The sequence below is a fragment of the Clupea harengus genome, chromosome 13, assembly GCF_900700415.2.
Source record: "Clupea harengus chromosome 13, Ch_v2.0.2, whole genome shotgun sequence".
In the NCBI taxonomy this organism is placed as follows: Eukaryota; Metazoa; Chordata; class Actinopteri; order Clupeiformes; family Clupeidae; genus Clupea; species Clupea harengus.
In genome coordinates this window covers 21,197,700-21,210,199 of record NC_045164.1, presented here as the reverse complement: position 1 = coordinate 21,210,199, position 12,500 = coordinate 21,197,700, and the positions used below count along the sequence as shown (strand labels likewise).

At 43.6% G+C, this 12,500-nt stretch overlaps 1 protein-coding gene across 1 annotated transcript in view; it reads right to left on the bottom strand.

Moving 5' to 3' along the window:
• Window positions 1–12,500, bottom strand: part of LOC105897406 (AT-rich interactive domain-containing protein 5B-like) — a 42,488-nt gene that overhangs the window by 16,826 nt on the left and 13,162 nt on the right. Inside the window, exon 4 of the mRNA XM_031579038.2 lies at window positions 7,080–7,316. Coding sequence (XP_031434898.2) covers window positions 7,080–7,316 — 237 coding nt within the window. The remainder of the gene's footprint in view (window positions 1–7,079; window positions 7,317–12,500) is intronic.

Below are 12,500 nucleotides of genomic sequence, written 5' to 3'. Positions count from 1 at the left end.
TGTGTGTGTGTGAGAATGTGTGTGATTTAATAAGAATATGTGTGTGGGGAGGTGGGAAGGAACACGACTGACTGTTTGTGTGTGTGTGATTTCATAAGAATATGTATGTGTGTGTGTGTGGGGGGGGGGGTGTATTTGTGTACACACACACACACACACACCCAGAGCCCTCAGAGGCCCAGCCACCCAGAGACACAAGCAGATAATAACCCATGTGGCCCATTTCTGAACCATGTTTATGTTTCCAGTATCATTTGTTCTCTTGCGTCTTTTACTGGAAACACTTTGTCTGCTTTTCATCACTTTACCATGTGAGTACAGAGCAGAGTAAGTGTGTGTGAGAACAGAGCAGAGTAAGTGTGTGTGTGTGAGAATAGAGCAGAGTAAGTGTGTGTGTGTGTGTGTGTGTGTGTGTGTGTGTGTGTGTGTGTGTGTGTGTGTGTGTGTGTGTGTGTGTGTGTGTGTGTGTGTGTGTGTGTGTGTGTGTGTGTGTGTGTGTGTGTGTGTGTGTGTGTGTGTGCGTGTGTGTGTGTGTGTGTGGTGTGTGTGAGAACAGAGAGAGAAACAGAGGGGCTGTTCAAGGCGGGAATGTTGTGCTTTTTTCTTGTTCATTTTGCCTCTTCATGCATCTTCTCACACATTTAATAAAAGTTTTCAACCTTGGCTATGTCCACGGTCTCTGTTAAGCTTTGAAGGGTCACTTACTTCAAGTGTCATTCTAGTGCATTTTCAGAGTTGGAAATATCCAAGTTCCAAGTGGTCTCGAACACAGCATTGTAGGTTAAGCTCGCCACTGTCAAATATCACAGGGTTAAACGGATGCAGTATGCAACAGATGTAAGTACCCGCCATACCACTTAAATGTCAAATGATTCAAAATTCTATCTTACAGTAACTGTAATTACTTTTAAGTTGAAGAGTAGGGATTGTAAAATTTGAATTTAGATTTACTGTATAAAAAAAACAGGCCCCACAGTAGGAACTCAATGCAATAAAAGTCAGGACACCTTTCATTACTGACACTCAAATGTTGAATTTTTTCCAATAATGTGTCCACCTTTATATTTGATGACACTCAATCCTCCTCGGCATTGAGGACACCAGTGTTGCATATATTTCTGGAGATATATTATCTGCCATTCTTCACAGAATTTTTTTTTCATTCAGCTCTCTGTTGGAGGGGTGGTGTTTCTCTACCTTTCTCTTTAAAACACCCCAAAGGTGTTCTATTGGATTGGGGTCAGATGACAGACTTGGCCATGGTCATGATTTTTGCAGCGTGCTTTGGATTTGGAATATTCCTCTTCTGGAGACTGGGACTAATCTTGTCAGCCAGTATTTTGATATATCCACAGGCATTCATAGTGCCGCCTATAAATGTCATCTTCCCAAATCCTTTTCCACTCATGTAGCCTCATATCATCACACTGCACCCTGGAGCTTCACTGTCGGGCTCACCCCAAACATGCTGGACACATCTGAACAGCTCTTCCCTCCAAAACGTATTGAATTGTGCTGTAAATCCAGTCGGGATGGAATTACCAAGTTAAAGCAGTGCAGGGTCTAATAATGATCCCCTCCATCTTGTGTCCTGAAAGGTTGCCAAGGAGATTTACTCATTTACTGCCTCCATTATCTGATTCACTTCTAAATTCCCCCAACAGAGATATCATCTCAAACATATTACATTACATGAGGAGATCTGCCATTGGCCCGGGAAAAATAAGCAACAAACCACATGACAGAGGAGTGTGTGTGTAGAGCAGCCAAATACGTAATATACCCAACATGTCTGAAATATTATTCAAAACAAGCGCGCGCACACACACACACACACACACACACACACACACACACACACACACACATGCACACACACATACATACTCATACACACACTCACAGACATACATACTCCTACACACATACACACACTTACACACATACATACTCATACACACATACACACACTCACACACATACATACCCATACACACACACACAAACACACACACACACACACACACACACACACACACACAGAGTGGGGGGGTGTGCACTGGGTTTGAAACATGACAGATCATGTTCTTATCCCCAAGGATTAAGGCACTGTGGAGATGGAAATATATATGTGTGTATGTGTGTGTGTGTGTGTGTGTGTGTGTGTGTGTGTGTGTGTGTGTGTGTGTGTGTGTGTGTGTTTGCTCGTTAAAGCCCAAACACAATAATTAGATTTACAGAGACTATTTATTCAATGTCATCACATGGATCTCCAGTTACAGAAACACAAAGGACACAAGTTATTGGGTTCTCCTCTCTATCTATCTATCTATCTATCTATCTATCTATCTATCTTAACTCGCTCTGTTTCTCTCTTTCACCTCTCACATATTGTAATGTCTTCCAGGTCTTTAATGTCTTGTTATCATTGGCAGATATTTAGTCCTCACACAAAATCATTCTTTCCCAGCATCAGTTCCTGCGTTGTGAAAGGCAGCACCTTAGCATCCATCCTGACTCCTAGCCCCTGTTTTCTGCTAGGGCACAGGTGACCAGCACACAGCACACCGCACAGTACACAGCACACAGCACACCGCACAGTACACAGCACAGCGCACAACACACAGCGCACCACGCACAGCGCACAGCGCACAACACACAGCGCACAGCGCACAGCGCACAGCGCACAACACAGTACAACACACAGTACAACACACAGTACAACACACAGTACACAGCACACAGCACACAGCACACAGCACACAGCACACAGTACACAGCACAGCACACAGCACACAGCACACAGCACACAGCACAGTACAGCACACAGCACAGTACAGCACACAGCACACAGCACACAGCACACAGCACACACGGAGAAGCTACACAGAGGCAGAGAATGCTGCCAAATCCCCGCTGACCAAACGGCACTTTCCCCATAGAGACCTGATCCACAACACCGATCCCAGATCTGCTGGTGTAGACATCATGGGACTCAACCATGGCCCATTTCCCGGGTAGTAAGCCCTGATCTGGCTCTAATCTGGCACTGATCTGGCCCTGATCTGGCTCTGATCTGGCCCTGATGTGGTGCAGATCGGTTCTAAAGTCCCTCACTGTCTGGGTTATGAGATGCTAATGGTGTCTATCCATTATCCATTACCTCCCCTCACCATTAATCCCCCTTTATTCATATGCATCACATTAGCATACAATAAACAGTCTCCTCATTGCCATTCAAGCCTGCGCTTGATGACCTGCATTAGATTCCTGTCACACACTCACATCGCCGTGCACAGAGTGCTAAGCATTTGTTCTGTTAGGCAATCACCAGGCCCGACTAATCAAACCAGAGAGGGAGATCAGACCGTACTATTCAGAGCAAAGAGGATGATTGATGTCCCGTAGCTCATAGCAGGCCCTGGATGACAAGTTCATGAGCTAAATGGGGACGTGCAAGTGGAAACATCACTACAAGATAAACTGGTCTTCTAGACTACCAAACACTATAAATAACAAATATATATCAAGATAAACTGATCTGCTAGACTAGCAAACACTAAAAATAATAAATATATATATCAAGGCAATTCATTGCTACTAAAGATGTATCAGAGTTAGCAAATATTATTAAAGATATGCCCAGCAAGTCTCTATTTCTTTCTTTCTTTCTTTCTTTCTTTATTGAACCACTCTGTCTGAAGGACTAGCAGGTCATTAAGTATTATAGTTTGGTTTTATAGCATGTTTTATGTCACCAGCCATCTTATGGTGCCACCTTGGATGCAAATCCACTCAACACTCAGGAGAACAATCAAATTAAAAGCTGAAGTTGAAGTAGTTAAGAGTTAATTAATGCAAAGTACTTTACTTCAATATTTACTTCCAGAGCTCTGGATGCAACACGCTTCCCCTGTCTTTCAGAAGTGTCAAAGACCTTGAGACATCACCTGACCCAGAACCAGTTGTGTCACGTCCAAACATGTCATGTGACCAAAATGTGACATCCTGGGTTGGGCTCCCAGAGAGTGCATATACAAACCTACCTACTGTACTATCAAATCTACATTTAATCAGAATAACAAAACCACAAAAAGATACGCTGATGTACATACACAAACACACACACACACCCAAACACCTCAGAGGTAGACGTGTTATCGCATCTCTTTTGGTGCAGTCATTTTGTTTGTGCATACTTGTTATTGCATCTCTTTTGGTGCAGTCATTTTGTTTGTGCATACTTATTATTGCATCTCTCTTGGTGGAGGCATTTTGTGTGTGCATACTTGTTATTGCATCTCTTGGTGCAGTCATTTTGTGTGTGCATACTACATACGTAAAGGCATCTTCCTCTGTATTGGCTCTTCGTTGCTTCAGCCGAGTACATATGCTAATGGCGTGAGCACAGTTGTAAATGTGTTGCTGCAGTAAGTAACCAGTGGAACACCCACAGATGACCCCGTTACAATTGCAATCATTTAGAGCGTCGCATTCATTAGCAGGCATGCCTCACGCGCCACAGGACAGCAGCGGAGCCATAATGATCCATATTCATGCTCTGTGCGTCAGCAGCAGTTTATATTCTCACGAGCGCAACCAGAACATCAGCTCTCAGTTCCTAAAAATAATATCCCACAAGCGTCCCTGAGGTATTGGCAAATCTCCTTGAATTGGCTCTGCATAACATGAATATAATGAGCAAGGCAGAGACACAGAGTGAAGGGGAGAGACCAGACTTCATGAAACCAACCCAATAGATTCCTGCAGTAACATAACGAGACCTCATGAAACCAAACCCAATCCATTCCTGCAGTAACATAACCAGACTTTATGAACACAAACCAACTACGTAACTGTAGTAACGTAACTATAGTAACGTAAACAGACACTAATGGCTCTGCTCTGTTGCTTGTGCCCGGTCTTAATGGTAAGAGCTCTTAGCTGCATTTGAGTCCTGAGAGGGAAATGCCTCAGCCTGCTGTGATTTCTCTCTCTCTGTTTGGCTTTCAACTGCGCTGATGTGCAGTGAGATGCTTTACATGTACTGTTAAACGGAGAGGAGAGGGAACGACAGGGGAGGACCGTGTCAGGGCCACAAGCTAAGGGGCTTAAAAGGGATCCTGGCAGAGTGCAGATGTGAGGACATAGCAGCAGCAATAATATCCCAACCCAGAGAGAGAGAGAGAGAGAGAGAGGGAGAGAGTAATAGAGGAATATTTCCTCAAGGCATGAAAACCGGTCCAGGAAAAAGCAGGACTAAACACCCTCCACTTGACTGCTTCCTTTAAAAAGTGTGAAATGTGTGGCTGATGGAATAACACATCAAAGGCTTGTTTTCCATTTGAATGCAGACCACAGGACCACGGTGCCAATATGGACATGTGGATGCATAAAACACCTTTCACCACAATGAGAACACCCTCTTCTGCTCCTTCTACCACTTCTTCCTTTTCTATCCTCCTCTTCTCTCTGACCTCCTCTAGAAATCCTTTTCAGAATTCAATTACATGTCTGGCCAGCTCTCAGCACAGTCTGCCCTGTTTCACCCTCTGTGTGGTTTTAGCTTAAATACAGCAGAAATCTCTCTCTCTCTCTCTCTCTCTCTCGCTCTCTCTCTCTCTCTCTCCCTATATCTCCCCCTATGTCTCTCTCTCTCTCTCTCTCTCTCTCTCTCTCCCTATATCTCCCATCTTCCCCTATGTCTCTCTCTCTCTCTTTCTCCCTATATCTCCCCCTATGTCTCTTTCTCTCTCCCTCTCCCTCTCCCTCTCTCTCTCTCTCTCTCTCTCTCTCTCTCTCTCCCTCTCTCTCCCCCTCTCTCTCTCTCTCTCTCTCTCTCTCTCTCTATCTTTCTCTCTCTCTCTCTCTGGCTCCCTCCACCATCTGCCAAGTGTCTATCCCTTCTAGCAGCAGTGTAATAGGTCCGGGCTAGTTTTCCAACAGTTTGGCAACTGCAAAAATGTTAAGGGAAAAAGTCTTGTTTGTGTTTAAACAATATATGGTCAATATTGGATACATTGCATAATCACACAAGCATGTACACAGCACACACACACACACCATTATCTGTTCTGCAATAGCTTATTGACACTAATGGTGACACTGATCAAAAAATATGGTGATACTGCTCTGTTGACAGTAACCTAAACACACAGTTTGGGCGGTTGTGATTCACACACCAGTTCTGGGGAAATGACAACATGAGGTTTTACAGGTGAGTCACCCTGCAGATGGATGAAACAGTCTCTCCAGTCTTTCTCCAGTCTTTATGTTGCAACGCTGGCCCTAATGATGAACACGCCTTTGTGTAGGAGAGACTGAGTGAGAGCGAGTCTGTGCGTGATCTCAGCCCAGTGCCCAGTGCACGTGTCTAATTCTATTTCACTTCACTATGCCATGGTTTGTAATCATTCTTTTTCACTTTTTTATTTTTGAACATTTTTGAACTTTTTCATCTAGCAGACGCTTTTGTCCAAATGTTTATCTAACTTAGAGTCCATAAGGAGATTTCCATCTGTTGCCGAACCTCTGTGAAACACTTTGCATGACCTTCAAAAAGGGCTACAGAAATTAAGAGGTTTATGAACACTGCCCACCAGTATTATATAATAATATATATAATATTAATTATAAATAAAATAATATAATATAATATATAAAGCTGTTTATGAACACTGCCCAGCAGCAGAGGAGTCAGGGCCTCATATAATAATATATGTAATTCTAACTAGAATATATAATAATATAATCTATAACGCCACATATCATAGCAAAAGGCCATGTCTCCGCAACGGGCTGATTTCACAGAACAGCAGTTTTTGTTCAGCTTGAGTCATTCATTCATCTGTGGCACTGAAGAACCCATGTGACAGTAGGCTGAGGTTTTGCTATAGTATGAACGTGTGTGTGTGTGCGTGCGTGAATGTGTGTGTGTGTGTGTGTCCGCGTGTGAATGTGTGTGTGTGTGTGTGTGTGTCCGCGTGTGAATGTGTGTGTGTGTGTGTGTGTGTGTGTGTGTGTGTGTGTGTGTGTGTGTGTGTGTGTGTGTTTGTGCGCTTGGTTTCCACTGAACTTACCGAAGTGCTCACAGACGCTCTCGTTGTGTCCAAGAGTTGGATGCTGGAATGTCTCGCGGCAGTACAGGATGCGCACGTCTCCGTGGAGAGGGCCGATGCCACCCAGCGCCCGCACAATGTGGTCGGTTACCACGGCAACCTGGCTGCCGCCCCGCAGTCGGGCGAGAACACAGCGATAGCGGCAGTACTGAGGGTAGCTCAGCACCAGCACCTTCATCCTCTCCTCCTCATCCTCACCTGTAAAGAAGCCAGAGGAATCATGCCAGTTAACTTCATGACCTTATATCCACTTGAAGATAAAAATACTTAACTAATTAAATACTTAACTGAATTAAACATAATCTAAATGAGCTGCACATTCCATTCCAAAGTGCTGACAAAATGTTCCTTTAATATATGCTGACAGCTACCACAAAACTCCCCTTTAAAACTGACGGGTGGAAAGGCACAATTATAACACAAAGAACACAGAGGGAACAAATAACATTATTCCTGTTTCCTGCTGATTTGAACTCTCATTTTCCCCAGTATGGACCCTGCAGCAGTGGATGCCAGGGTGATTAAACACAGCTGTTTAACTTTCTCAGGCTGATTGAAAGCCCAAAGGGTGAGCCCACCAGACAAAGACAATTCATTCCCATCAAAACATACACTTTTAAAAAAAAAACAACACTAAAGTGCCAGAAACTTCACAAAACAAAATGAGAACACAACACAACACAACACTTGATATTTGGCTGAATGTTGCAATTTCCTGTTGAACTACCCTGCAGCCTTAGTCTTCCCTGGCACATTTACCCTGGAGTTAGCGGCTGCTCATCTGCCTGTGATGCCTCTGTTCCACTGCTTGTCCGACCCGCATGAGTCACTCACCACTGACACTTCATGACTCCCTGTTCCTCCTGCACCTCTGAGTAAGTGACAGGAGGGGATAGAGCTCACAAACAACCTGACGGCTGGCAACAAGGCTAGTTAACCACTAAACACATCTCCAACACTTGAAGCGTGCAGCAACTACATTTTAATTAAAAACAAATTAATCAAAATATTTATCAAAATACTAGTCTAAAGCTCTGCTGTGTTTGGAACACTGTGAGGACCATGATATCAAAGCCTTCTCTTCCAGAGCTTCCAAGAAGGATGATGAGTCATCCACTCTCTGGGCACAGAAACAAAGTACATTACGTCGCGTCATGTAACATCTACAACAGATGGGGAGAAAACAGAATATAAGGAACCAGTGGAACCAGTGGCAGTCAGCCTCCTGACGGGTTGGAACTATTTCAAACAAACAGAACCTCTGAAGGAACTATTTCAAACATGCAGAACCTCTATAGGAACTATTTCAAACAAGCAGAAACTTTGAAGGAATTATTTCAAACATGCAGAATATTTGATGGAACTATTTCTAGGAAGAGAGATGGAGAGAGAGAGAGAGAGAGAGAGATGGAGTGAAAATAGAAATTAGATGCGTAACATTGAACATTGATCCATCAAACAGTCTATCGCTGCATTTAGCTGAGCTGCTGTCAACATCCCAGCCAGGAAATTCAGTGCCGTGTTGAGCACTGTGGACACCATAAGCCATGGCCTCGGGCCGTTTGGACTGGTGTACGCACAGACACTAGAACACACAAATAGTGAGTAAAATTAGCCTGCCTTTGTGTTGGATCTCTCTGCAGGCACTACTTCTTCTGCAGATTGGATGGAAATGTACCACTCACTCGCTCTCACTCACATTAAGGAACTGACTGTGGCACTTGAGTGTACTATTATATACATTCTCATTCCATCTCATTAGATTAGATCAAAACCATCTGCTTGAGATTGTTTGTTTTTTTTCAATTCAAGATTCTGAACAAATTGATGTAGAGCAAAGACAGAGAGAGAGAGAGAGAGAGAGAGAGAGAGAGAGGCAGTTTATAAACATGCATGTATAATTGCCTGTTGTAAAGAACCTGTTCTGTTGGAATGTAATGATTTCTCTCGTCCCCTCTGGCGGGGGCGGAAAGAGTGAGCGAACATGACAGAGGTCCTCAGTCTGCCGCAGCTGCATCTCCTCTGCCAAAAAAACATGGCCGCGCACTGCTTAACCCCCAAAAGCAGTTCACTTCACCTGAGTCCTGCTTTACTAAAGGCCTACCCCTCCTCCTCACCTATATACACTTCAATGTCAATACAAATTCTACATATTCACAATTTGGGATTTATTTATGTGTATTATTATTATTTGTATTATTATTATGGTGATTATTATTATTATTAATACTAATAATAATAATTATTATTATTATTTTTTTCCTTTATTTACATTTATTTTAAATTGAAACTTTGTTGTGTGTAATGTTTTTCTAAGCGTTAACCATAACCATTCTCCCTATAATCTTTACGCATTTTTACATTCCATTGATACTCCAGTGACTTAGCAATGGGGAAAAGTGACAGTGACAGTGACCAGTGACACTGGATGTCTGCGTAACTACTGGCATCTGTCCCGTCCCCCTCAAGTACACACAGTACCCATCAGTCAAGCCCTAAACCCCCTACACCGCTATCAGTGATGGGAGAAGGGAGAGCTCAGCACAAACATGATCTCAAAGCTGACCTACAGAATGGGGGAGAGGGAAGGACAGGGAGGCAGGAAGATAGAGGGAGGGAGAGAGGGGGGATGAAGAGAGAGAAATACAGGAAGATAGAGGGAGGGAGAGAGGGGGGGGTGAAGAGAGAGAAATACAGGAAGATAGAGGGAGGGAGAGAGAGGTGGGGGGGGTGGGTGAAGAAATATACAGTGAATGAAGAAACAAATCTGGACTACCATTTCACATCTAGGTGACTAAATTCCTGAGTGTGGCTAATGTTGCTAAGTATTTGTATGCGAATATAAATGTGTGTGGGTGTGTTTGAATGCGGTGGACAGAGTTGTTGACACTCAGTTCATGAAAGCTGCATGCTAGTATGAAGTGCAAGAAGGTGACTTGAGGTTTTACAAAAAGCAAACACAGCTAGTAAGATTGCAAAACACTCTCATGAATGGGTAAACACACCCACACACACTCATAGATGCATAGCAACATAGACACATAATTATTCAAATACACAATCGCACACACATACACAAATTCAAACACAGAGGCACAAACACAATATCACACACACAATCACAATCACAATCACACGCACATACACACATTCAAACACAGAAGCACAATCACAATCACACACGCACAAACACACACACAGACACACAAACACAATCACAATCACACACACACACACACACACGCACAAACACACATTCAAGCACAGAGGCATGTGCACACAGCAACAACAAAGACAAGTCAAAGCATTTCTAATAATAAAACATCTTTAAATCTCTAGCGTTCAGTATTACATCCGAGCTCTCCAACTCTCTATACAGCTAAGGAATGTGACTTTAAGAAGCGCACACACACACCCACACAGCAGAAATAAAACAGGCTCTATTTTAAAAGGCTGGAAATTGAGTTGATTAAGTGAGTTAATTAGAATCACATGGGCATTGCTACTCGTCACATCTGCTGCTTCTCTCCCCCGCATATAAACGTCACACAGGCATGCACGTGTACACACACACACACACACAAACACACACACACACACACACACACACACACACACAAACAAACACAAACACACACACACACACACACATGCACACACACACACACACAAACACACACACACACACACACTCACACACACACACACACAAACACACACACACATGCACACACACACACACACAAACACACACACACACACACTCACACACACACACAAACACGTGCACACACACACACCCACACACAAAAACACACACATGCACACATGCACACACATACACACACACACACTCACACACAAAAACACACACATGCACACACGCACACAAACAAACACACACACACACAAACACACACCCACACAAGCGTGCACACACCACACACGCACACAAACACACACACACAAGCACACACACACACAGGCACGCAGAAATGAGGAGACACAGAGAGACAAAGAAACCAATAAATCAAAGACTCCATAGACTCATAAACTCCATCCACTAACAGACTTCATATGAGACATTTTATCAGAGGCACATCAGGAACGCACAATGCTGAAATGGCTTTTTTTCTCTCTGCATGATTCTCAAATGAGACACAGACAGCTACCAGCAGGCCCATATTAGAGGGACACACTACACGAGGGTGTGACACACACACACACAGACGCACACTTATACACACACACACTCACACACACACACACACACACCCATCAGGCCCATATTAGAGAGACACACTAAATGAGGGTGTGATCTGGGAAGTGGAACATCATAACCCATATTCTCTAGGCTATTCTTCAACAAGAAATTAGTGGTACAGTGACTAATTTCAGACACAGACTTCCTTCTCGCTCTCTCCCTCTCTAACAGCACCCACCCCCCACCCACCCCACCCCACCCCCTCTGCCCCCCCCTTTCATGTCAGAGTGCAGTCACATCACATCAATATTGTGTTTCGTAGTTTGGGCTTTGTGTTAAAAAGTAGGACAATAAAACAATTAATGTCCTAAAAGGTAGGAGCAGCCAGAAGAGTGTTCTCTAATGCTGTTCCACAGAGGCCTCTCTAACCCCCAAACCCCCCCATCACACACACACACACACACACACACACACACACACACACACACACACACACACACACACACACACACAACACACACAAACCAGCTACCCAGGGGCAAAAGCAGCTGGACACAATCGCAAATTATGTGATATTCAAAGGAGCTAAGCAAAGTATCTAAATATGCCTCTAGGATGCACACACACACACACACACACACACACACACACACACACACAAGCACAGCACTCTGGCTCATTTTATATTTGGTCTTCTGTTGAAGGGTTTGATTTTTGTTTCTTTTTTATCTTTTTTTTCTCAGTGCACATTTGAAAGCTCAAAGCGGACAGCATGGAGGACATTTTTCCACCACAGCCTCCAATTTATGGCTTGCAGATTTAGAAGGCCCTGGAGTGCGGCCAAGCTTTAGTCATAAGGGAGTTAATGACATGAGCAGAACAGGGAGGGAAAAAAACACTCCTCTTGTACGAGCTCTGAAAATAATCAAGACATGGCCATAAAATGAAGGGAAAAACGCATTCTGTAATCCCTATGGTCTGCAGGAGAATTTCATGTTAAATTAAAAAAAAAAAAAGTGTTCCATTTAATGACTTCATAATGTCTGAATGTTCCACAAGCAGTTCTTTTTATTTTCTTCCACAGTAATCACATCGCATTCCATGGGCGTATGAGCACAAAAGCGTGGAGCTCCAGTTCTCATCTCGTGCACCACACTCTCACAGGAAGACAGCCTCCA